At 41.1% G+C, this 27,711-nt stretch overlaps 1 protein-coding gene across 2 annotated transcripts; it reads right to left on the bottom strand.

The window, feature by feature from the left end:
- Positions 1-4,994: 4,994 nt before the first annotated feature.
- DNAJB11 (DnaJ heat shock protein family (Hsp40) member B11) lies at positions 4,995-27,442 on the bottom strand. Of its 2 annotated transcripts, none has more exons than XM_081085589.1 (10): positions 27,120-27,442; positions 23,833-23,989; positions 18,687-18,784; positions 16,881-17,013; positions 11,113-11,255; positions 10,276-10,358; positions 9,581-9,638; positions 6,771-6,882; positions 6,180-6,339; positions 4,995-5,454 (listed from the first exon to the last, which is right to left on the bottom strand). In XM_081085589.1, exons 1-10 carry the CDS (start codon positions 27,185-27,187, stop codon positions 5,390-5,392), a joined length of 1,077 nt encoding a protein of 358 aa, XP_080941715.1. In that variant the 5' UTR covers positions 27,188-27,442; the 3' UTR covers positions 4,995-5,389. The 2 variants fall into 2 exon arrangements, with proteins under 2 accessions (XP_080941715.1, XP_080941716.1); XM_081085590.1 differs by lacking the exon at positions 27,120-27,442 and adding an exon at positions 25,971-26,529.
- Positions 27,443-27,711: the final 269 nt, after the last annotated feature.

Below are 27,711 nucleotides of genomic sequence, written 5' to 3'. Positions count from 1 at the left end.
TGCTGATCCCTAGGACCCAGTAAGGGCTCAGAAAGACTAAGTTATGTTGACATATCTCCTTTCCTAACCGGCAGTTGTATAACTGGATTTTGGCAAGGCGTCTCAGCATACATATCCTTGTAGGCACAATAAAGTAATATGGCTAGATACAAAAAATTAGTTCTTTCCATGGAGGTAGATATAACTTTGCCTTGGAGACAGGTTTTTAGTGGCAAAATCCAAGAGTTGGCTTTCAACTCTTTGACCAGCACTTTTATTCATTGTTTGGATGAAAATCTTGACATCTCAGCCAATTGAGAGGGTAGATCAAATCAAGTGGAGAAGTACAGACAAAATATTGGCTGATTGAGTAGGGATCCCAAAACATCTCAACAGTCTGGACCATTGGACTAAATTGAATGAGAGGTAACTGAACAGGGATGAATATGAGCACTTCATCCCAAAGTCCCAGTCCACCTCTCCCACGTTGAGGAGTGACTTGCAGGTGCTCAGCCACATTTTAAAAAGCAAAAACAAGAACAAAAAAGACTCAGGTGAATTTTAATAACGTGTCTTATTTTAATACTGGTGTCCTGATGCACATATTCATGCATATTGAAAGGAAATTAATTAGAAGAAATATTTTAATATTACTATTTGTGTTTTGCTAATGAAAAGAAAATAGGATTCTACCAAGTCTCCTATCTACCTACTCCAGGATTTCTGTGAAGATCAAATGAGATGAGGCACAGGGAAACACTTCACAAACATTTGGTTGAACTATAAAATGTTTGCACCTGACTATAAAGCAAGTCGGATTCCTGGGCTAAAGAAACTGCAAGAAGGCTAGTCGCTAAGAAGAGGAAGCCAGACATTGCTACGTGACATCATTACCCAGTGCCCACAGCAACTGTTTCTGGCCTGGGCTGTGGGCTGCATTTTGCATCATGGGGTCTTGGCAGCGTTGGCTGTGATTTGGTGGGGTGTCACTCTGGGGTGGTGGCGGGGCCTGTGTCCCACTTGGGGGAAGCTGAGTGTTGGTTTGTCAGTGCCAGGTCCATGGTGTCGTTTATTTTTAAACGGCCAGTGCATATCACAGCAGCTCCTGCGTTGAGCGTCTGCCCCCTGGTGGTCATTGAGTGTCATAGCAACTGGTCAGATGGATGAACACTTAGCCTTTTATTTATATAGATAGATATTTTACCAACCATATCCAGAATACTATAATTTCAACATGTAATCAACATATAAAATTATCATTGGTAGCAGTGCTATCAATAGAATATAATGTGAGCTACAACTGTTTTCAATTTTTTAGTAGCCACATTATAATTTTTTTACAATATATTTTTATTTCTTTCAAAGAGGAAGGGGGAGAGAGAAACATCAATGATGAGAGAGAATCATTGATTAACTGCCCCTGCATGCCCCACACTGGGGATCGAGCCTGCAACCCAGGCATGTGCCCTGACCTCCTTGTTCATAGGTTGATGCTCAACTACTGAGCCATGCCTGTTGGGCAGTAGCCACATTTTAAAAAATAAAAACAAGAACAAAAAAGACTCAGGTGAATTTTAAGAATGTATCTTATTTTAATATATTTTACCAACCATATCCAGAATACTATAATTTCAACATGTAATCTATAAAATTATCATTGATCTTTTTCGCTTTTTTTCTGTCTTCAAAATCTAGCGTGTATTTTATGCTCCTAGCACCTCAATTTGCACTAGTCACATTTTAAGTGCTCAATAGCACATGACTACCGTATTGGACAATGCAGCTTCAGATGATTTTTATTGACACTCCAGACTGCCCTCCTCTTTTGTGGTTCTCAGGCTGGCTACATTAGTAGAGGCGCTCTGCCTAAAGTTATACCACTCTCAAGTGTTGATTTCTTTTAGTGGAAAGAAAAAGGGTCTGGGCCCTAGACATATAAGTCACTGTGGAAAGTGTATTGGTGCCAACTGCTGTGACCCGTACCCACCCATCCCTCATCAGTACTGGTACAACTTTAGTGACTGAAAGACTAGAGTTTTTTTCAAAATGAACACTTACCAAACTGTTTTTTATTCTCTGCTTATCTCCTGCATCCTTGTATATGCCTTTTTGTTCAGGGTAGATGTTGAAAGCACTTATCTTTTTTCAAAGAAGACAATAAAATCCTCATTCCATTCTCATTTCTAATAGCAGCCAATGAAACTTTTGAAATTGGTTTTAAGTTTCCATATTGCTTCCTTTTCCAAAAACAGTGATTTCTAAGCACCAACACCCAACCAGGATTCAGGAACCTGGCAATCTAACCAATAGTAAGTGCAACGGAGGACTAGGAAGTAAACAAATCAAATGAGTAGCCAAATGCGTTAGAAATGCACAGAAGCGCAGGTTAAAACATATCACAATTATTATTCCCATTTCCCAGGTGTTACAGAGATTGAGTCTGATTCCAGGCCAACCCTTTCTGCTTAATTACTTCTCTCACTGGAACCACATTTTTCCCTTCAGGACTAAAGACACTGTTATCTATTCTCCCACCATCACCATCTAAAATCCTTTTTACACAGTATTTATTTTCTCTAAGTAGAAGTCATGAATTCATGGCAGTGGAGAGTACATTCTATGGGGCAGACTGCCTGGGTTCAAATACTGGCACCACTGCTTGAAAACTATGAGATGTAACTCAATTTCCTCAACTGTAAATCGAGGATAACAGTCCCTCTTCCATAGACATGAGCTCATCCATATAAAGCACTTGAACAGAACTGGCCCAGAGTAAGCACTCAGTATTTTTTTTTTTTTAAATGAGTGAGAAGAGAACAGGTTTTCACAGTCCTTCACTTGAAAACTGTAACATACAGAAGCTTCTGGCTTGAAGGGAACTTTCCTGTTGACTACTCCACCCTCCCAAGCCCAGGAGGCTCTGCTGCAACATTCCTCAACATTCCTGGACAGATGGGTATCTGTGGTCCCTGTGGTAGGGAGCTTGCTGCCTCAGGGACCACAACTCCATTTTTGACAGCAATAACTTCTGGGGATGCAGTTGTACCACAGTGCAAAGAGCTTGGGCTTTGGAGCTTGGTTTTATGATCTTTCCATCATCTCCATCAGCACCATGTTGTTACTATGGTTTTCTTTACTACAAGAAAATTTGGGGAACTTTGATACAAATCCTTCCTCATTACAATGTGCTTCAGAGAAAGCACTTACGGTGAACTGAAGCTTGGAGTTAATTAATGAGAGAATATTTTTATAATTCATCAAATCATGGCAGCCTGCAGCATGAATAAACAGGAGTGACAAAGCCTCACTAACATTTTTATTTATAACAAGAGTATTATCTCTATGGGGTCTTTCTATCAAGATAGTAACACTAGCTTACTACATGACTGGCTTGCAAAAATCTTGGAAAAAGGGGGATCAGCAAGTGCAAATAATGGCCAAGAGCTCTCCTGGCTACAATACGTATGGGAAATGTAGATGATTATTTCTATGAAATGCTCAACTAGGGCAACTCGGTATGTAATGAATAGTAAGTGTACATAAAGTCCACTAACTTACATATGTATTTACTAGAGGCCCAGTGCACGAAATTCATGCATGGGTAGGGTCCCTAGGCCTGGCCAGCGATCGGGTCCAATCAGGGCCTTCCAGTTGCTGGCCAGGGCCTCCCTTCACTCCATGCCGCCCCCTGGTGGTCAGTGCATGTCATAGTGAGCAATTGAACTCCCGGTCTCTGAGGGGACACTTTGCATATTAGGCTTTTATATATATAGATGTGGTTTCATTTCATTTCTAAGGAAGATTTTTCAGTATATCAAGTAAGCCTTTTAATTTTGGTTTTTCTCCACAAGTGAAAACAGAGTTGAAATACTTAAGTTCAAAGAGTGATTGATGCTAGACGTGTACTGCTTTTTACCTTATTCTTAATTTCTCTAAATTAATGAAATTCCCTTTTTTTTGCCCTAACTGGTTTGGCTCAGTGGATAGAGTGTCAGCCTGCGGACTCAAGGGTCCCAGATTCGATTCCCGTAAAGGGCATGTACCTTGGTTGCGCGCACATCCCCAGTAGGGAGTGTGCAGGAGGCAGCTGATCGATGTTTCTCTCTCATCGATGTTTCTAACTCTCTATCCCTCTCCCTTCCTCTCTGTAAAAAATCAATAAAATGTATTTTTTTAAAAAGAAATTCCCTTTTCATCACCTTTTCCACTCATTTTTGTAAAACAGGGGCAAAATGCAATGAGAAGACATTGGCTGCCCCACAGCCAAAGGTGGAAGGCTGCTGGAACTACACTGATGGCTGAAAGGCAGCTCCACTCATTGCAACAGACAATCATTCCATGGCATTGAAACACCCTAGCTGAGGCAAGGAGTCCCAACAATAGATGCAAAGTAGAGTGTGACATGACTGTGCAATGCAGAGGTCACATATCATCTGAATTGGGTACTGCGGGAGAGGCAGATGTAACTTGCAATTCCCCTTAACATTCACTTTCTAGAGCCAGTGGTAATCCTAGTTCTTAACACAAACCAAAGGCTTTTTAATCCTCAGGTCAACTGAGATCCCATTTTTTTCACACTTTCCACTCATTGTTGTAAAACAAGCAAAATGTAATGAAAAGGCATTGGCTGCCCCACAGCCAAAGGTGGGAGGCTGCTGGAACTACACTGAGATCAATATATAAAAGTGTCTTCTAAACAGGAAAGTATCCGTATCAGATTTTATTATTCCCAAATTAAGTGAGGAAGTATACTTTCTCAAGGACAATGAGATCTTTGTTTAACCTTGATTCACCTACCCTAATCTCTAACCTATTCAGTTTCTTCGAGCTCCTTCTAGAAGACAGGGGTGGGGACTGGGTCTTTATCACTGTTTGCAGGTTTATGCATCCATCCTGCTTAACTGGAGAACAGCCCAACACACAGGCACCAAGGAGGGAAACTGGCAGATGAAGGGAAAATGACCAAACAGAGATGGAAAAGACAATAGCATAGCCAAACCAACAAGAGACAGGAGTCAAGAAAAATTAACAACAAAATGTATTTAAAAACAGACTTCTCCAGTTGGTATTTTCAATGAAATAGCTACCAATTAACTCCAACCCTTTATATTGTGTTTCTTTTGCTCCTGGAGTCCTGTTGCAGCTTTAATTCTTGAAACTTGGGTGGCAGCACCAGACATTAAATCCCCAAAGGGAGAGGTATTATTAAACCTTTTGCTGGTCATTCTTTTCTGAACAAAAATGGACAAATTCCTAAGCCTTCTTATTCATTTCATGACGATCATTAGAAGAAAAAAATTAAACCAAACTTGCATATTGAAAATAAAAACAACACAAACTCAAAAAAATCTCGCAGATAATAAATATCGCTGATTCACTTATTTTAAACAAAGTCCAATTTTATTCACTCTTAATATCCTTGCAGTCCATTGTATACCTTCTGCACTGATCCCTGTTTCAGTAGCTGTTTGATACCTGAAGAAAGAATGAAGAAATGGCTCCATTAATATAAAAATGTAACTTCCCTGGAGTATAAAGACCATGTTTCATGTGGAGGCTCACAAAAGGCCTATGACCACCATGATGTGAATTAAACTAATAACCACAATGTCCATCTTCATCACATGTGGACCCCTGCACACATGTGTGTGTCTATCCAAGATGATCCCTTGTCTTTGTCTTTCAAGCATATACGACACACATCCCACAAAACCCTAGAGAAAAGGCAATCAAAATGGAATAAAATCTCTTCAGCTATCTCTCATTTCTTCACCTTTATCCTCTTTCCAGTTTTGACTTTTCACCTTCTTCCTTTTATTTAGGATCCACCAACCGGGCCCTCTTCTCAACCAGTCAGCCCAGACATCACCCCTAAGCCTCTAATCCTCATCTCTCCTTTATTTGGTCCCGCTCATTTGTTTTAAGTGATTCTATTTCATACTCCCACATCCACACAACCTATCACTCTCCAGGTTTCAAAGCCCAGTTTACACGGCCTTTGGTAAACCCGTGACACAAGAATTGTTAACACTGCCTTTACAGAAAGGCATGTTCATTCCTACTCTTGTGTTCACTAGTGTTACTGGTTGATGTCTGATGTCACTGGAGGGTTTTGTCTTATTGACTGTCTTCTTTAACCACCTTGTTCACATACCCCTTACGACATACAAACACACTGTCATACACATTATTCCCCTCACCTTCTCTTGCTTCCTCTGTTAACTGTTCTTTCGGAAAATCCACATCAAAAGTGATTATCAAAGAGCCCTTGATGTTGTTGTTGTCAAAGTTGGGGAGCCCTTCCCCTTTCTTCCATAGCTTGGCTCCTGGTCTAGTGATCTTATCCCGGGAAATATGTACCTGGAAAGCAAAAGCTAATGAACCAGAGTAGGACTGGTACTCCCAAAGTATAGCATCACTTCTTGTGATCACGGTGCTCAAAGCTCATGCCTCAGAGGAGGCAGAAAAGGTGAAGGGGCCAGGGAAACTCATTAGGACACTAGGAACCAAAGAAAGAGAAGGCTTTCAAAAGAAAAAGAAAAACCAAACATAAACAATAAAATAGTAAGGCTCTGCCCATGGAGACTGTAAGGACAAGACTGACACAGGTGTGCAATCAACTGAGCAGCTGAAATGTCCAGATGTTGGGCAGTAGAGTGAGGACAGGAGGCGGCACAAGGACTAAGAAGTCCCCGTGGTTTTAAATGATCAAAGTGGCTGACAAATCCCGAAGCCGCCCACATGAAAGCTTTAAGAGGACAGGCAGGAAGCAGGAAAATTGGTTTGTTTACCTTGTGACCATCCAAGTGAGTAATATCCATATCAAAGCCCACCAGAGACTCAACTAGTGAGATTGTCACATTTGTGTATAAATCATCTCCTCTCCTTTCAAATATTGGGTGCCTAGAAACAAAATAAGGTAAAAATCACCGACTTTCATCCTTCTTTGGGAGAGTTCAAAAAGTTTCTAAAACATTTTGAAAAATGATGAGTATTATTTATTTAAACAATAAGCATTTATTAGATACTCTTTTGTGTGTAGAATTAATCTATGAAGGTGTGTAAGATTTATTGAACCCTACTCTTAAGGAGGTTACAATCAGCAGAAGCCAAAGCATGTAAATAAAAGTACAAGTGATTAGATTATGGAAAAGGAGAGAAAGACAACTTCCAGCAGTGGGGGCGGGGGAGATGGCATCAGGAATGAGTCTGGAGAGGTTTCCAGAGCTGGGATCCCAAGGCCACGTCAGCTCTAGAGATGCAGAGAAGGTGGGCAAGAGAGAGGGTGAGGATAGGGCAAGAGGGAATTTTGGGAAATGCAAGGACTTGATATTGATACCATGTTTAATTAGGGAAAAATACATGTTCCACTTTCTCTGGGAAATGATGAGAAAGACAAGGGGGGCCCTAGCTGGTTTGGCTCAGTGAATAGAGCATCGGCCTGTGGACTAAAGGGTCCCGGGTTTGATTCCGGTCAAGGGCACATGCCTGGGGTTGTAGGCTCAATCCCCAGTAGGGGGCATGCAGGAGGCAGCCAATCAATGATTCTCTCTCATCATTGATGTTTCTATCTCTCTTTCCCTCTCCCTTCCTCTCTGAAATCAATAAAATATATACATATATATATTTTTAAAAAGTAAGAAAGACTGGGGGGGGGGAAGCTGGGGGAAATATCAGGGAGATTAAAGAGTGCTGTGGCCTGGCCAGTGTGGCTCAGTGGTTGAGCATTGATCCAGGAATCAAGAGTTCCTGGTTTGATTCCAGGTCAAGGCACATGCCTGGGTTGTAGGCTCGATCCCCATTAAGGGGTGTTCAGAGACAGCCAATCCATGATGTTTTTCTTTCTTTTCTTTTCTTTTTTTTATAGTATACATATTTTATTTATTTTTTAAAATTTCTTTATTGATTAAGGTATTACATATGTGTCCTCACCCCCCATTACTCCCCAAAATCCCTCCACTCATGGCCTCACCCCCCTGTTGTCTGTGTCCACTGGTTAGGCTTATATGCATGCATACAAGTCCTTTGGTTGATCTCTCTCTCCCCCTTACCACCACCCTCCCCTACCTTCCCTCTGAGTTTTGACAGTCTGATCTATGCATCTCTGTCTCTGGATCTGTTTTTGTTCATCAGTTTATGTTGTTCATTATATTCCACAAATGAGTGAGATCATGTGATATTTATCTTTCTCTGACTGGCTTATTTCACTTAGCATAATGCTCTCCAGTTCCACATGATGTTCCTTTCTTATTGATGTTTCTGTCTATCCTACTCCCTTCCTCTCTCTAAAAATCAGTAAAAAAAAAAAAAATTTTAAAGAGTGCTGTGAGGGAAAAGCCCTAGGAGGTGGGTGCCCGTTTCTCCATATTTAGGTGAGAACCTTGTTTCAAAGAATCCTGAGAAGCAAAGGAATCTCTGTCTTCCAAAATGGTAACAGGAGAGAAATAATAAACAGAAAACCTGAATCCCAGGCAAAATCTTGTCTAAGCAGCACTTCATGCTGAAGAGAAGCCAACAAAGAGCTCTGCCTGTACAGAAGCGGCATATTATATAAAGGAAGAGCCTTTGGATGGGGCCTTCGATCAGTTGCATCTCATGTCTCCTCCACTTGTCATTCTTGTCTGCTTCTCTTTAATAGCTCCTTGCTTGTTTTATTAATTACTAGAGGCCTGATGCAAGAAATTCATGCATAGGGGGGAGGGTCCCCTCAGCCCAGCTTGCACACTCTCCAATCCGGGACCCCTCGGGTGATGTCTGAATGCTGGTTTAGGGCCTAAACCAGTAGTCGGACATCTCTCTCACAATCAGGGACCACTGGCTCCTAACTGCTCACCTGCCTGCCTGCCTGATCGCCCCTAACTGCCCCTTCGCCAGCCTGATCACCCCTAACCACCTCTTCCTGCCAGCCTGATCGCCCGTAACTGCCACCTAACCGCCCCCCCCCCCGCCAGCCTGGTTGCCCCCAACTGTCCCCCCCACCGGCTTTGTCACTCCTAACTGCCCCCCCCCCACCAGCCTGGTGGCCCTTTACTGCCCCCCCCACCAGCCTGGTCACCCCTAACTGCCTGGTTGCCCCTTACTGCCCCCCCCCCCCCCCGCCGGCTTGGTCACCCCCAACTGTTCCCCCCTCCCCCGCCAGCCTGGTTTCCCCCAACTGCCCCTCCCGCCAGCCTGGTCACCCCTAACTGCCCCCCCCCCCCACCGGCCTGGTCACCCCACCCAGCCTGCTGTTCAGTCATTTGGTGTCCCTCACTAACACCCCTGCCGGTCCAGTAGCCCCTTGCAGCCTGCTGTTCAGTCATTACTGTTACTGTGATGGTGTCCTAGACAATTTGCATATTCCTCTATTATTAGTAAAGATTTCCTTCTAACACCTTTTGAATTTGTAGGCTCTGAGTAAATATATAACAAGGCCAAATCCTAGGCCTTAACCCAAAATCTTCAGTATTGTTGTAGAGTTACAAGCAATCATTGAGGGTATGACAGATATTAAACAGAGGAGAACATCTAGAAGTGCCCTGGTGGCTATCCATATTTCTATAATCTGATGCATCTGAAAAGCAGGCGCTGAAGGGAAAGCCTCTAAAATTAGATTACTTACTTGACAACTTTGATTCGGAACCGTAAGTCTCCTGGTTCTCCGTCCACATGAGGCTCACCTGGTCAGAAAAGATTCAAGCCGACTGTGAGCCACACATGTCTGACACTGCAAATCTATTTGAAACCTCTACCTAAGGTGTCAACTCTCAAGTCTATCTGTGAGAGCAGTGTCTCAACCTGGTTATACCAAGTTTCAAATAATTAGTCAAGATCACCTGGACCTTAGGCACAACAATAGATAACAACCTATTTCCTAAACAGATAATGATTCATTGTTTTCTTGAACTTGAAATCTTAAAGTTTTTTTTTCTTTTAGAGTTTTAAATTTAACCCCAAAGGTAAGGTCTTAGAGTACCTTAATGCCAACCAAAGTTACATATCTTCTTTCATTGCTGAGTTAAAATTAATCCATTAAGATCTGAACACCCTAAATTTTGATAGATATAACTTAGACTACTTGATAGTAATTTTTGCAGATGATATTCAAAGGATAAACAGTAATGCTAAGACTTACGGCGTCCAAATATAATGGTAACAATAGGCTTTCTGTACACTAAACTCACTAAAGAGTGGTAGAAATGATATGTGCATTTACTCTGTGCCATTAAGAGTATGGAGTGAGGTGAGAGTGGGAGGCACTCACAAGCAAACAGAGCAGAAAGTCATGATAATAAAACATCAACACCAATATTTTACCTTCTCCAATGAAAGGATACTCCATGGCATCTCTCACCCCAGGCTCTATTTCTACCTCCAGTGTTCGTTCCTCATTCACTAGTCTGAAACAAAGAAAATTTAAAATGAAAAAAAGAAAGTACAAACCAAACCCCTGGTACAAATAATTAGTTTTATCTATTCTATCAGAGCTTTTTCTTGGAAGACTATTCTGTACCTCTAATTGAGAAGGCCATCTGACATCTATTTATATCTATTTGCCAAAACAGGAAAAAGCTAATACTTTATAGTAGATAATCACTGCAACTGCAGTGGGCTGATTACTCTGAACTGCGTGATCCCTCACAGAGAAAACCACTCACACTTACATACATTTGCATTTGGAAGGGCAGGGTCATGTTATTAGGAATCCAGCAGGAGAGTTTATCCTGTCTGAGATTTTTCCTGATCCTACAAACAGCTGATCTAGTTCTGATATACACAATTTAAGGCTCAATTAAATAGTTGTATTTGTAACACAATCAGCAAATAGTACTTCTCTAATCTGAAATGTTAGCTAGACATATAATATTGCTCTAATATTCCAAGCAGGAAAAAATGAAACATCAAACATTTATCAGGTATATTCAGAAATACAGGCCACTGCTCATTAGTTCAGAAACATAAAGGAAGATATTTAAAAGAAATACCTTTGGGAAAATAAAAATGTACAATTTCTTTGTTCTATCCTCTGGCAGAACACAAGAGAGAGAAGAGTGAGGGTAGGGAGGGGGAAAAAAATCTAGGAATGGACCATTAGCATTTTATTAGACAAGCAAGATGATTAAAGTATCTCTTGGAGGAACAAATGTCACTTACTTGACATTAGGGCACTCATCGCAGACCACCTCCTGGGTCATCTGGAAGCGCCCTGGGCCCAGCTGGGTGGTCCGCATCTCTTGCCGACAGTTGCATTTTCGTTTGCCAGGAGCCTGTCTTGCCACAGGTTTGTTTCTAACTACCTAAGAAGTGCATAAACAGTATTAGCTTCTCTCTCACATAAAACAGCCTTTGGCTTCCTGAACTGGCCAGGGCTCTCTCTGCACATGTGCCAGGGCTGGAACTCCCCCTTCTCTGGTAGCTATCCCTCAGGGAGACCTGAGCTGAGAGAAGTATTTCAGGAGTTACAAATCAGCCCCAAACAGTAATGAAACATTCAGATATTTAAATGACTCACATTCTAAAGTTGGAGAAGAGAAAAGGGAGTAAGAAAGAACAGCCCTAGCTGGTTTGGATCGGTGGTTAGAGCACTGGCCTGAGGACCGAAGGGTCTCGGGTCTGATTCCCAGTCAAAGGCACGTACATCGGTTGTAGTTCAGCCCTGGCCCTGGTCAGGGTACATGCAATCAATTGATGTTTCTCACATTGATGTTTCTCTTTCTCTCCCTCCTCACCTCCCCGCAACCCCTGCTTCTTCCTCCCTCCCTTCTATTCCCTTTAAAAATCAGTGGAAAAAAGATCCTCCAGTGAGGATTAAACAAACAAAAAAAGAAAGAAGAGAACAGAAAAACAATGTGTAATATATCAGCATTTATAAGCCATAATTAAATACTGCTGAGTTAAAGTAGTTCACAGAATTACTATCTCACAGAAATCTGAGCTGTGTAAAGCATAACCCCTGAAGAACAACCACAGCCTTGAAGAGCTGGTACTTGGCTACCACCAGAAGATTAGCTCTGATTAACTTAATGAAAACAATTCCTTGTTTCAGGCATCTCAGTCTAGGGTTGCTTCCAGTGCTATCTCAATTCAGATACTTTAACACACAGGAAAAGACACAATGATCATCTCTTTGTACTTGATTGCAATCACACATTATGATCCCTCTAAGTTATGTGGAACCTAATTTAAATGGAAAAATGTACTCTTGCTTTTACCTATTTAATTAGTCAAACACCTAATCACAAAGCACATGTTCACGCAGCAGGTGACACATCGCTTGGAGAAAAAAATTCCTGAAAGCCTACCAACATGTGAAAGCCCAGGTCAACAGAATAAATAACAATAATAGTAATTAGAGCAAATACTTTACAGGACTTACTATATGCGAAGCAACGCTCTAATCGCTTTTACATATAGGAACTCATTTAATCCTCACAACATCCTTCTGAGTAGGTACTGTTATTATTTCTATTTTACAGAGGAAGCAATGAAAGTACACAAAGGTTCAGTAACATGACCAAGGTCACATAACTAACTCATGGCAGAGCCAGGATTCTAAACCAGGCAACCTAGCTCCAAAGTCCATGTTTTTTAACCACTATGTCCTCTCAAAATAATTTTTTCTTAAAAAAGAATTCACACCCTAGCTGGTTTGGCTCGATGGATAGAGCGTAAGCCTGTGGACTGAAGGGTCCCGGGTTTGATTCCGGTCAAGGGCACATGCCTAGGTTGTGGGCTCAATCCCCAGTGTGGGGGATGCAGGAGGCAGCAGATCAATGATACTCTCTCATCATTGATGTTTCTCTCTCTCTCTTCCTTCCTCTCTGAAATAGATAAAAAAATATTTTTTTTTTAAAAAAGGAATTCACTATTGATTCATTTAAATAGCATGGCCACTTACATCCTTCATAAGTACATTAAAAAGAATTAGTATAAAAACACACTAACTGCAAAAAGTGATGTACTCTGTATTAGCAATGACTACAGACAACAGGTCTGGAAGGGAGTATGGGAGTTAACTAGGCTCACTTCTTTTCTCCCACCTGAACAAGCTGTCCTGTTTTGGAAGGAGAGATGACCCACATATTTTGAATTCCCTTTTCTCCCATTCTTCAGACTGAACAACAGTATTACAAGCCAGTTGCATCTTCTGTAATGTCTAGTCCTCTTCTTTCAACTATTCAGAGCAAAAGTCACAACTAAAAACATGCTTCCTATCAAGATGGCACATATGCACAAACTACTGCTATCTCCTCCAAAATCACCATGTGAAACTATAAGAAAACATGAATTCCAGTCCTGGCCGGTGTCTCAATTGGTTGGAGTGTTGTCCCATGCATTGAAGGGCCACAGGTTCGATTCCTGGTCAGGAGCATACACCCAGGTTGTGGGTTCAATCCCCAGTCGGGGCACATTGTATGGGAAGTAACCAATCGATGTCTCTCTCTCTCTCTCTCTCTCTCTCTCTCTCTCTCTCTCTCTCTCACTCTCTCAAAACAGATAAACAGAAACCCCCCAAAAATATGAATTTCAGGAAACAATAATACAAAATGTGTGAGAAAACTCCAGAGATAGAATGCTTCTTTGAACTGGTATGTATAAGGGTAATAGGAGCTAGCAGGGCAGTTAGAGGATATTGAAGTTCTGCTCTTGCCTCCTTCCTGAACTGCCTCAGGACAGGCCTTCTCCTCCCCAGGAAACAGTAGAACCCAGACATCAAACAAAAACTCCAAGAAAACAAAACACAGGTAAAACCACTAGATAAGCGCTTGCCCTAATATGCTCTATAAGGGAAGAGAGGTATTGATATCCACAGGGGGCATATGAGCTCAAAAACTAAAACAACTAGAGACCTGAGGACTCCAACTATCTACCACACCCTCCAAAGATAACAAACTGGATAACACATGTATTTTAAGCAAATCTATTAGAGAAGACAGTCTAATAAGTTAATATAAGCATGATAATACTTAAGGAGATAAAGACATTATAAAAATGAAATAGATTAAGAAATAATACAAGAAAAAGTGTAAATATCTATCTATAATAATAAAAGTGTAACATGCTAATTAGAGTAGACAGCCGAATGACCTTTCACGTTCATTCTGGACGTCCTTCTGGATGAAGCCACGGCAGCGGGGGCCGAGGCAGAGGTGGTTAGGGGCCATCAGGCAGGCAGGTGAGTGATTAGGGGCGATCAGGCAGGCAGGTGAGCAGTTAGGGGCGATCAGGCATAAATGCAGAGTGGTTAGGGGCGACCGGGCAGGCAGGCAAGCAGTTAGGGGTGATCAGGCAGGCAGGCGAGTGGTTAGGGGTGATCAGGTAGGCAGGCTAGTGTTTAGGGGCAATCAGACAGGCAGGCAGAGGGGTTAGGGGCAATCAGGCAGGCAGGCAGGCAGAGGGGTTAGGGGCATTCAGGCAGGCAGGCAGGCAGAGGGGTTAGGGGCAATCAGGCAGGCAGGCAAGTAGTTAGGAGCCAACGATCCCGGATTGTGAGAGGGATGTCTGACTGCCATTTTAGGCCTGATCCCGCAGGGATCCCTGCAGGATCGGGCCTAAACCGGCAGTCAGACATCCCCTGAGGGGTCCTGGATTGTGAGAGGGTGCAGGCCAGGCTGAGGGATTCCTCCCCCACACCCCCGCCCCGTGCACAAATTTCATGCACTGGGCCTCTAGTCTGTGTGTATGTATATGTGTGTGTGTGTGTGTGTGTGTGTGTGTGTGTGTGTGTATATGTATAAAAGCCTAAGTGACTGTACAATGGAACGACCAGTCGCTATGATGCACACTGACCACGAGGGGGCCGATGCTCAACGCAGGAGCTGCCCCCAGCCTGCAGCCCCGATCACCGATGGGGCCTGCCGGCCAACCTCCTGGTCTCTCCCTATAGCTGGCAGGCCCCAATTGCTCAATTGGGGTGGGGTCCCCAGGCTGGGACAGGGAACAGGGGGTGGGTGGCGGTGGATGCAACCCCTTTCCCGGGGGGGCCGAGGGCCAGCTCCCTCCTTGGGGCTGGCAGCCAACCTCCTGGGTCCCTCCCCTCTTCCCCCCTACCCCCTGCAGGCAGGTCCCAATCGGCCCGCCACCCACCCGCCGTGGTGACGGTTGGCCCCTCCCCCCTGTCGGCCAACCTCCCAGTCCTTCCCCCCAGCTGGCAGTTCCTGATCACCCAATCAGGGCTGGGACCCAGGCTGGGACGGGGACCTGGGAGTGGGTGGTGGTGGATTCGGGCAGTGAGGAAAGGAGGAGGAGAGGAGGTGGCGGGGCGGGGAACTGTGTGGTGGCGGTGCGCAGGTGGCAAGGGAAGGAGGAGGTAGGGAGGTGGGGAGGCAGGGAACCTGATTGGCCCTGATCACCAGTCAGGCCTGGGGATCCCACCCATGCACTAATTTCATGCACCGGGCCTCTAGTTATGTATAAAAATATGAGTTGAAATAAAAACACAGCTGATGGGGTATTATTAGAATGGACATAACTGAAGATTAAAGTAGTGAGCTGGGAGACCATGAGGGACTCTCCTAGAAGGAAGCAGGGAAGGATAAAGAAGTAGAAATATTTAATATTTAAAAGAAAGTTAACAGCAGATAGAAATAGATGTGACAATGGATTAAATATCTAAAAATATAGTATAGATACATTTTCCAGAATTAAAGAAATGAATAACCTCAAATTAAAAGATCTCAAAGTTTTTAATAGAAAATTGCTTTCTGATTTTAAGGCAAAGAATAATTTCTTAAATAAAACACAAAAATTAACTATAAAAGAAAACACTGATAAATTTACCACATTAAAATTATTTCTGTTCATTTAGATAAATCTTCAATATAATGAAAAGACAAGTTACAAACTGATAGGATACATTTGTATCACATACAGCCAACAAAGGATTAGTAGTAAGAATAAGCTTTTCCTATAAATTAATGAGAACAGGGCAAAAAAAAAATGGACAAAAGACATGAGAGGGCATTTCATAAGAAAGGAAAAAATATGGCCAATAAACACATGAAGATGCTTATCCTAATTACTAATCAAAACTACAAAAAGATAACATTTTATACCCATTTAATGCATGAAACCTGAGAAGTCTAATAATTCAAAATATTGGAGAGGTGGGCAGATCATAGGATCTTTTATAAATTGCAGGTGGAAATGTTGGTACTAATCAATTGAAAAAACAATATGGTATTATCTTGTACAAGTGAATGCTGGTTCATATTACCCAGCAATTCCATTATTACTTATAACCAACCAAAAGAAATTCTTGCTCAAATGTACCTCAAGATTATATATATATATATATATATATATATATATATATATACACACATATATATATGTATATGTGTGTGTGTGTGTATATATATGTATATATATTCATAAAAACAGTTTGAAATTGAAATAATCTGGAAATAACCTATGTGCCTATTGATACATTGTGGTCAATACGTTGTGATAAATTCTACTCAGCAGACTTATAGCTAAAAGCAGCAACATGGATGAAAAAAGCCAGTACCAGAGTATGATGTACAGTATGATACCATTTTCACAAAGCCAAAAACAATCAAAATAAATAATATATTAACCAGGTATTCATATATATAATACAACAGGCAAGAATGGCAAGGAAATAATAGACAAAATTTAGGTTAGCAGCTACCTTTGAAGGGAGGCACGGGAACATAATAGGGAAGTAGCATGTAGGTAGATGTAAGTGGTGGTATTGGTTTTATTTCGTTCTTGGGCTGGGTGATGAGTTCATGACATAACAGTGTATCATGAACCAAAGATTATGATTAATGCAACTCTACATATCTAGTCACTCTCCCATCCCCTAAACGACAGAGAAGGTGCCCAGAAACCTCTTGGTTTTAGTCAAAAGAACAAGTTTTGTGAGTCAATTGAATACCCGAATTGTTTGAACTTACTTCCACAAAATTTCCTGCATATACTTCTTCCAAAGTGACTTCTAGATCTACAATAATATCACTTCCTCTGGGAATATTTCTGTCTTGCTGTCGAGGGGTTCCTCCAAACATGAAACCAAAATCTCCAAAGAAGCTGTAGATAAGTGTAAAGTTAACAGGAAAAGATATCAGAGTTCACGTCTTACAATGATTCAGTTTTCTTCACATTCATAAAATATTGTGTCCTACCAACATATTGTATAAAACTATAAGACGTTTTAAATACTTTGGAGTCACACATTATATACAATTTTTAATTTATACAATATCAACTATATTGCCCCACCACAAAACAATTACTTTTTAATATAGTATTGTCCAGATATATAGTGTAGTGCAAATATATAGTTATACAAATGAATTCAGTTGGGCTTAATCAATGAAATAATGTTTCAATATTGAGGAAAATCAAGATATAATGGGCTTCTTGAGAAAGGGTATATAGTGTATATAACCATGTAATGGTAATTCTGAACATTTGTAATGTTCACTTCATATGCTTTTTAGAAACTAACTTTTGTGAAAGCAACTGTTCTGTACAAAAATCTTGGGTACATAATTAAATAAACTGAAAAACCATCAGCCTTAGTAAAATTCTAAACCTTAAGGAAAAGAAGTTCTGATCTCTACAAGACCAAAATTAATTTTTGTAACAGAAGCATCACTTTGAGATCAATACAAACGGTGACCTTCAACTGTGAAGGTGTGCTCACCTTAATGTTAATTTCTGGTGTTATTAAGCCTCAGATGTTAGCACAGTGACAATGACAACTATATAACTCCCCCCTGCCAACCAGTCTTGGTGAATGGATTACTGAATCTTAAAAGCAGAGAGGGAGGGTTAGGGGAGAAGAGGTGGAAAGGTACAAACAAACTTTTTCTGTCTTGGCATCCCTAGGGATCACTTCTACAGCCACAGTGAACGGGACACTTCCCAGCAGCTAAACCCAAATCAACCCCCAGGAAGAAAAGGATTTCCTAACCACATTACTCACACACCTTCACAAGTCCTAAAAATCTACTGTCACCCTAAACACTACTGTATGAGATAGTGACTTTTACTTCTTTTGGAGAAGGGTTCACAAAACCCTTTGAGAATCTGAAGGAAACAATAAACCCTCTCCCCATAGAAATGCATATTCAAACGTTTTTTGTTCATAACTTGACTTGAAATCCTAGGTTAAGATCTCCTATTATAGGACATCATCAATAAAGAGGGGTTCAGATAGTGGGAAGGAAAGAGTTTACTATTCCAGCCACTTAGCATTTCCAGAAAGCCACCTCACAGCAGGAGATAAAGAGCCTCTACCCCAATTCCTTCCCTAAATGCTGGTTGTCATAATTGTCCCACTCGTGTTGACAGGATGAAAGAGAAGTAGCTGTAGGTATGGGCGTAGGACTTTCTCTCTCTCTCTGTTACAAGAATAACTTTGCTCATTAAATCATTTGCAAATGCTAAGACAGCAAGATGAGGACAAACTGGTTTCCAATGTTTATCTGTCCCCTCAGCACTGTCAGGGTTGATTTGACTGATACAGTTGGCTAAATGGACAGCCCTTTCAGTACTACCTGTCTTTTCTGGAGCTTTGAGAAAATGGAAGAGGACATTCCCACAGGGAGGATGATGATTGACCTTTTGGTCAAGGATCAGTTGAGTTATACTCTTCATCAAAAGCTTCTGAACAAGGGAGCAAGGATAATTCTTTCATAATCACTAAGTGATCCATTCTGTGACGTTACTACTTTGCAGATGGGTAAATTACATACTGTGAGAAAATGTCTCCATGGGAGCTCTGATGACCCTCTTTTAATCCCTCTTCACCGTAAGTATCATACTGTTTCCGTTTCTCACTATCTGACAGAACCTGGGGACAAAAAAGATCGTGAGTTGGTAATGTTCAGATAAGGTGCATTCATATTTATGTTTTTTTAAAACTCCAATACTGTGTCTAAGATTTTAGTGAATGTAGTTTTTAATCATATATAGTATTAAGGCATGTTTATAAAATTTTCTTTAGTAGACTAAATTCTTTGATGCATCATTCATTTTTTGACTTCCAGATTGCTAAATTCATGATTTTTTTTGTGGTTGTTTTATATGACTGTTGAGTGAATGCCTGAGGAGGAGGCTTGTGTCTAAAAAACGTCCTGAGGGATTCAAAGGCAAAGAATTTCGAGCTGAGGTGGCTGAGGGAAGTGAGCTGGGTTATTCTGGCCATCCTGGCTGGAGAAAAGGGGCATGTTTGGGGACAGACAAGCCTATGTTCAAAGCCCAACTCTGGCTCTTCCAAGTGCAGGGATGCTGTCCCCACATTGAGTTTCAAGTTCCTCTTCTTCCCAGGCCTTCCTTTTCACATATCTGAAGAAGTACTGACTTCCGAGATGGGGCTTGCTAAAGGGCAGCCTCTAGAGTCACTTCTTAAGTTTTTGAGAATTCATGGGCAGCTTCTCTAGGCTATTTCCAGGGAGCGCGAACAACTCCCACTCGGCAGGGGCCACATTTGTCGATTGTTGGCGGTAGTGCTGTCTGAAGGAAGTCTGGAAGCCTGACGCCCTTGGGTCACTATGTGACCTTCCACCAGTCACTTCCCCTCTCTGTTTCCACTTCAGGCAAATGAGGACGGTAATCCAGTGGGCTACTCCACCCTCTCCCCTTCATGGCTCATGATCAAGTCTCCTGGAAACAGAATCCATATTTTCCTTTGGGGACCAGTCTCCCTTCCCTCTCTCCCATCACAGACTATGAATTTGGGGTGGGGATTAATGTTTTTAATTTAAACTCACCTGGTCACATAAAAATAATATCTGATATTAATGTGGTTATGAAAGAGAGGGCAGTAACAGAAAAGAGGTGAGATAAATTCCCGTTTCACCTCCCGGTGCTTATGCTATGGACCACTATGTGATATTATTTCCTAACTATAAACTAGGATAAAACTATGACAGACTCTCATTAGTGCCAGAAACAGTAAATTAGGACAACCTTAAAATTTGCTCAGCCCTACATGTCTATACCACATTTCTCTCCCCCCACTATACACACATTAAGAGATTGGCAAATCAAGGGAATAAAATGATAGACACTCCAAAAAGGCCTAAACTGCTATATTTTCACATTTCCTTTTTCATTTTGGGGGATATAAAGAAATCCATTTATGGAAGAATGCTGTCTGCCATGTATACGTTTAAGTTCATAACTTCCTGTGTTTGCATCGCAGAGTAAAAAGGGACACTGCTCTGTGAAGGTTGCTCAAGGTCAATTTCATAGCTTGAAAAGACTTTTTAAAGTTTTAAAGGTTTTAGAAAACTACATGCACAGTTAAAGGTATATGCTTTCTCATTGGGCCCACTCCACACATAATACCAAAGAAAGTAAAAACAAAATAAGCTCCCATACTCTTCAGAATTTTTGTTCCAAAAAAAGCTTCCCATCTATTCAGAGCAATCTGAAGTACCTGCACACATACACCTTTGAAAATTAAATAAGTGAATACTCTTTCTTTGACATTTTAAACTCATATTTAAACAGCAAGTGAAGGAGAAAGTTATTGCAAACCCATACTCGTGTTGGCTCAGGAGAAGAGTTTGGAAGTAGGTGGGGAAGTTGACTCAGCAAAAGAAAAGGAATCTGATTGCCATATGTAAACAGGACACACATTTGGCTCAAGGCCTAAATGATGTGCAAGTGGCCCAGCAAACATTTACTAACATTTAAGATACATTTAGAAAAATGAAAAGAATTTGAGTGTATGTGAAAGTGAGCATTCTTAAAGTAAGTCCAGAAGTTAGTCCAGAAGTGTCTAAAGTATTTGGCTAAAGCCACTATGATAGACCATGTGAGAGAAAGGGATGTTTTGGTAAATATCCTAAAAAAAAAAGTAGCTACACTGGAAAAAAAGAAATGGGCAGAGTTAACTTAAAAACACACACCAAAAACCCACAACTCTTATTATTATGCAATTTGGATTTCCACTTTCAAGTCTACTTCTCTGATGTTGTCTTGAAAAAGAAATGAACACTACAATTGGATCTATAAGAAACACCATTTCAAAAACCCCAAAGACTATATTTTAATCAGTTCTCTTTGGACGTCAGAGGCTTCTGAAATAACTCCCTCAACACTACCCGTAAAGTTATCTATTACCATTCCTTACCTTTTCCTGTCTAAGGAATGTAATTTAATTCTATGATCTTGGAAACTATTTTATTTCTAACAGAAATAAAAAAGGTTAGTTGATTGGCCAATCAAGCCACAAAGTGTCAACTAATTAAAATGTAGTAGTCCTAGCTCAATGGAGAAGACAGATTTGTGTTCACAAAAGACTCTTCAACCTTACAACTCTAATTTATTTAAGAAACAAACGCAATCAACTGAATGGGACAAAAAAACAAAAACCCACAAAAACTGCCCTAGCCGGTTGGCCTGCGGACTGAAGGGTCCCAGGTTCGATTCCAGTTAAGGGCATGTACCTTGGTTGCGGGCACATCCCCAGTAGGGGGAGTGCATGAGGTAGCTGATCGATGTTTCTCTCTCATCAATGTTTCTAACTCTCTATCCCTCTCCCTTCCTCTCTGTAAAATATCAATAAAATATATTAAAAAACAAAACAAAAACTGAACTTGTGGCTTATAAAGGCTCTTAAGAGTTAAATAAACTGCAATCTCATGAATGAACCTGCATAGGTTATGGCTAAATAACATGGAAGATTCTTTAAAAAGCATGGTAAATTCATAGCGATAGCTTCCTTAGAAAATAATTATTGAGTATTGGGTTCCTAGCAAACAATGGAAATACTCATGGGAAATATAGTGCAAAAATATGGACTTCATATTATTAACAAGACACAAAATGTTACATACAATGTAAGAGAGTACACCAACCCTCTCAAGTTTATTTGAGAGCCTGAAGTTAGATATTTCAGGCCTACAGGATCCCTGAAGGTGCCTAAAGAAGGGGGGCCCTATTAGTTCTAGGTTTTACCTGGGTATAAGTCTCTATTTCAGTTCATTCACTTCTTTAATCTAGGAAGCCTTGGGATCCCTTCCTTTGGGTTTTTTCCACTACTAACATATTTTTCAGATTTGTTTCTAGCCTTCTAACCATACAGAGATTTAACTTGAATTCAGAAGTTTCAGCTCCATGATGTTTGGAGTTAATTTTTTTTTCTGTGCCCTTTTAGAAAATGGAAATGATAAGACTCTATTGTGTAACTGAAATGTGCTAAGAAAGCAGAACTGAAATATTCTCACACAAAAAAACCGATAAATATGTGAGGTGATGAATGTGTTAACTAGATGGGTGGAATCTTTTCACAATGTATTCGTATACTAAATCATTATGATGGCCGCCAGTTTGGCTCAGTGGATAGAGTGTCGGCCTGAGAACTGAAGGGTCCCGGGTTCAATTCTGGTCAAGGGCATGTACCTCATACCTTGGTTACAGGCTCCTCCCTGGCCTGAGCCTTGATCAGGGCAAATGCAGGAGGCAACCAATCGATGTGTTTCTCTCACATCGATATTTCTCTGTCTTTCCCTCTCTCTTCCTTTCTAAAAATCAATGAAATTATCCTCGGGTGAGGATTAAAAAACAAAATCATTATGATGAACACTTCAAATATATTACAATTCTATTTGTCAATTATACCTCAATAAAGCTGGAAAAAAAATAAAACCACAGATTTCTTATTCTATTTTTAGAGGAAAGATGAATTGCAACACACAAAATAGCTAACTCCTATATTAATAGATGAAAGATTATCAAAGCTTATTTGTAAACTTTTTTCAACATAGTGTTGAAAGGTTCTGTGTATAAGTTTTTTTTTTGTTTTGTTTTGTTTTTAATATATTTTATTGATTTTTTACAGAGAGGAAGGGAGAGGGATAGAAAGTTAGAAACATCGATGAGAGAGAAACATCGATCAGCTGCCTCCTGCACATCTCCCACTGGGGATGTGCCCGCAACCCAGGTACATGCCCTTGACCGGAATCGAACCTGGGACCTTTCAGTCCGCAAGCCGACGCTCTATCCACTGAGCCAAACCGGTTTCGGCTGTGTATAAGTTTTTTAAATAGTAAATGATTTACTATACATTCAGCAAATATTCCTCAGTATTGTTAAAAATGAAAAAGAAAAGAAAATAGGAATAAGAATATGCCCAGTTCTACTATATTTTCATGGTGACTTCAAAGATTAGAGGTTGCAAATTCAAACTATAGTTGTTTTGTTTGATTTGCATTAATAAAATTTTTAAAATTGAATTAGTTACCAAAATTTTACAATCAGGAGAATTTACTTTAAACATCTGGATTTCTACTTTCCTTGAAACATTAAATTATGTGGTAACAGGTTTGCATTTGTAAATGGCAAAAACTGAATAGGACTGAATAACAGCTGCTCCCTTGAAATGTAGCAAGGCGGCTTCAGTTTGTCACAGTCCTGATCAATCCCTATTGATTCCCAATATGGGAGGCAGGATATCCACTGTGATGCTTTATCTTATAACTGCCTTGCATGCTACTTATCTGGTCCATAAAGGCATGCGGATTTGTGATCTTCATTTAGATTTTGTTTGTTTCTGGCTCCAGCTCCCAAACTGATTCATTAGTTGCTTGGTGATTAATCTACTCACTCATCAATCTAACTTTTATTTCAATCATCAATCATCTTTTTCAACATTACTCTCCTTAATAAAACAAATATTAATATAAAAAAGGCAGGAAATGACATCTATAAACGTCAGAGTACAACATAACAACAAATACTACTTTTATTTATAGCCTATTTTCAAGAAGAAATGGCTTGAAAGAAGAGCATTTCCTGTGTTACACAGTTTTTTCTGTGTCCTAATTATGGATAGTTGCTAACGCCCATACGCAGGGTTTTATTGGTACATTATCCATTTTCCGGACTCACCTCATAAGCAGCACCCAGATCCTGGAATTTCTCCTGGGCTCGTGGATCATCAGGGTTCCGGTCAGGATGAAGCTGAAGGGCCAGTTTCCTATAGGCCTTTTTAATATCTTTTATAGAGGCACTGCGAGGCACCCCCAAGATCTTATAGAAATCTCTCCTGGGGAGTAGGGAGAGGATACTTCATTACAGAGTTATGTAACACATTTTTAAAAGTGACTTTTTTTTCCTGCTTATGAGCAAAGGGGCAAGAAAATGAAGGTATACATGTGATACATACACACAAAATAATAACTAAAAAGAGAACACACCAGAATTTATAATGAGTTTTATATATTGATGTAATCACAGTGAGAGGCTATCTACTTTTTGAGCATTGCTATAATTATTCAAAATATCTTTGGCATTCTTCTCTTAGAAATACCATCAGTCAAGAAAACCATTTTCTTACTTTACATTTACTTGTTATTTTCAACCAGTAAGTGTATAATGAAATTAACTCTCTCCTTTTTCTGTTACTGATTTCAAATGACATTTGACTGTTTCTGAAGATCAAATAACAACCTCAATGGATAATTTTCTTTACTCAAAATGACTGCATTCCAGCGGCACTGCTGGAATGCTAAAGATGAAGTGACTGAAGTTAACTTCAGAGGTTAATAATATACAGGTTAAGCCAAAGCAAAAATAAGAAAAGAGAATAACATCCATTTAGATGTATGAGTTTTGGTACTTTTTTGCTGAAAGAGAAAATATCAATCTTGCAGTCATTGCTAATAGTTATATTAGTTTGTCTAAGTCAAGTCTTAATTATAGACAGTTGCTAAAGCCCATATGCAGGAGCTGGTAAGTCACCGCAACTGAAAACATGCACATGGCATGAGCTGGGTATCAAGATAAGGTAGAGATCCACAGACCTCTTTGCAAGAGACTATGCTGGAACCAATCAATTACAAAGGAAATCTTTGCAAGAAGGGCCAATGGGAAGATAGACTAAAACTGTAATAAACTTTCAGAGCAGGGAATGTAGCCAGCCCATAGAAGACATCAATAAATATCCACTGAATGAGCCTGGCCAGCTTGGCTCAGTGGTTGAGCATTGACTTATGAACCAGGAGGTTATGGTTTGGTTCCTGGTCAGGGGAATACCCAGTATCTCTCTCATTGTTGCTGTTTCTCTCTTTCTCGCCCTCTCTCTTCCTCTCTGAAATCAAATCAATAAAAATATTTTTTTTAAATTCACTGAATGAAATGAATAAATAAGCATGCTCACAAAAATCAATTCGTTTTGCCAGAGTCACTTTAGCCGCCAGAAGTTATTCTGAAAATGCATTCTGTCAACAAAGGGGATGAGAAAGTTGTTCTCAATGGACACACTAATGTAGCAGCGATGGTAATTTATAATGCAGTGGGGGAAAACATGCATTGGGGTACCAAGATTCAGGTGATATGTAAGAGAAGATTTGACTTTGGGCAGTGGGCACACAATGCAAAATGCAGATGATGTATCATTGAATTGTACACTTGAAACTTATATAACCTTAATAGCCAATGTCACCCCAATACATTTAATTTAAAAATAAAAACGATTTCATAGCTTTTAGTCACACTTCAGGAAAATCATTTAACATAGTTTTAAAAATTATCACCCATAAGGGGTTCCATGAGGATTAATTAGGTGCTTTACCTTTGGCCCCAAAAATCTGCAAAAACCTTATATCTCTTGAGACAAGAACTAACTAAATAAAAAGGTTCACTAAAATGAATAACAAAACAGTTAACTGTATAAAGAATAAAGCTTACTTAAAATATACTTAATATAAAAATGGTTAAGTAACAGCTCAGGAAAATATAGGGAAAAGATAGCCAGCATAATTCAGCATCAGTATTCAGCGCCCAAGAGACTCCTTTATGAAAGCCTGACGTATAGAGCTATAGTATTAAATATTTATAGTGATATTTTGTTTGAATACCTTAGTGTACTTCGTGCTTTAAGTGTAAAAAGTACTAACAAAAACAATAAAATATTACCTAGGAGAAGTTAATTTTTTTTAAATTTAAGATGTTTTACAAGAAAAAATGACAAAGTTTAAGCATACGTATATGCACAGGGGGAAAGCCTTTAAGAGAATAACAAGCACATTTTAAAGCTTTGCTAGGTAGGACTTGATCCATTTAGAGCAGTGGTTCTCAACCGTCCTAATGGCTCGACCCTTTAATACAGTTCCTCATGTTGTGGTGACCCACAACCATAAAATTATTTTCGTTGCTACTTCTTAACTGTAATTTTGCTACTGTTATGAATCGTAATGTAAATATCTGATATGCAGGATGTATTTTCATAGTTACAAATTGAACATAATTAAAGCATAGTGATTAATCACAAAAACAACATGTAATTATATATGTGTTTTCTGATGGTCTTAGAGGACCCCTGTGAAAGGGTTGTTCGACTCCCCCAAAAGGGGTCGCGACCCACAGGTTGAGAACCGCTAATTTAGAGCAATCTATTAATTGTTAGAAGCTAAGGCCTTACTATTCCCCACATTCTAAAATATAAGCCTGGCACATAATATCCTGTGGTCGGCAGGCATGTAGGATCATGGATCTTAAAGGCTGGAAGGATCCTCAGAGTTCAGGTGGTCCGACTCCCTTCATGCAGGAGGCACATTAGTATCCTCAACTGAATTTAGGTGGTTCCTTCAAGGTCACATAATTCATAAGTGGGGAGGCCAGAATCCTAGTCTACTATCTGTTGGTGAAATACTCTTCCCGCTCATAATACCATTCAACTTCTCAAAAACGTACCATGGAGAGAGACAGTGAGGCAAGAAGACAGCTTAGGCTCAAAACCTCAAGAAGCGGTACAAGGACTTTCCAAAGGGTCTGCACTCCATTTAACCTCCTTCCGTCCCAGCATGGCTTCCTTACCTGTTCGGCTAATTTCCTCACTCAGCCTGGCACGGACCCACCCACTTGAATGTCAGCTCCCCAAGGGCTCGTGGCAGGCCCCTCTTCTCCAGCTCAACAGCCCCCCGCCCCGCGCAGTGTTTGACCCTGCACCCAACTCCCGCCCCTCCGGACAAGTCTAGCTCTCAGAGCTTCTGGATCCAAGCCCCTCTCACTCGTGCCACCCATTGCTCTCCTCTCCACCCTGCTAGCCTGGTCCACGCAAGCCATTCCTCCGCCCCACCGTCTCGCCACAGCAATGCCCCCTCCTCGTCCTTCCAGCTCCGTCCCAGCCAAGACTGACCCACGGGCCCCGTACCGCGCGGGCGCCCGTTCCTCACCCGGCGATCACGGTCCCGATGAGGTACAGCAGCAACAGGCAGAAGGTGCCCAGGTTTTGCGGGGCCATGGTTTCTCTGTGCCAGCCTATGCCGGCCCCTGTCCAACACACTCCTCGCTGTCTCCGCCGGCGCCGCGTCGGCTCGCCAGCCCACCGGGCCCTGAAAGACCGCCTCACGCCGGGGGTCTCGTGCGGGGGCCGGAGCGACGCAAGCTGGCCCCTCTCCTGCCAGTCCACTTCCCGGGAGTCCCGAGTCCGGGGCAGAGAAGCCCCCCAGCAGATGAGAGCCAATCGCCGCTCGGGACATCACACGCGGCCGGCCCCTCGCAGCCAATCAGCACGATACACTTCACCTCCGAGGCGGCGCGGGCGGCCAGTTAGGCTTCGGAACTGCAGCCGCAGCTCCTGGCCAATGGGAAGAGGGAACGTCAGAGAGTCGCGCCGCCGCCGGAATCCGCTCAGCCCCGGTTCCTGCGAGTCGTAGAAAACTACGTAAAAGGGCGGTAGAGAGATGAATGCCAAAACAGCGTTTCTAAGGTATAAGGAGTTCCCCCGCCCGCCTCCTCTGACTTTCCACCAATCACGAGTCTTTT

This window comes from Myotis nattereri (genome assembly GCF_964212035.1).
Source record: "Myotis nattereri genome assembly, chromosome: 3".
Classification (NCBI taxonomy): Eukaryota; Metazoa; Chordata; class Mammalia; order Chiroptera; family Vespertilionidae; genus Myotis; species Myotis nattereri.
Note: the sequence above shows the minus strand (reverse complement) of the source record. Positions and strands in the feature narration are given on the sequence as shown.

Coding starts and splice junctions, on each gene's coding strand:
- DNAJB11 (XM_081085589.1), bottom strand. CDS start 27,187: ATGGCCCCGCAAAACCTGGGCACCTTCTGCCTGTTGCTGCTGTACCTC. Junction 17,014..18,686: donor CATGGAGACATTTTCTCACA/GTATGTAATTTA, acceptor ACTTATCTACAG/CTTCTTTGGAGATTTTGGTT. Junction 11,256..16,880: donor ATGCAGGAAATTTTGTGGAA/GTAAGTTCAAAC, acceptor TGCACTTCTTAG/GTAGTTAGAAACAAACCTGT.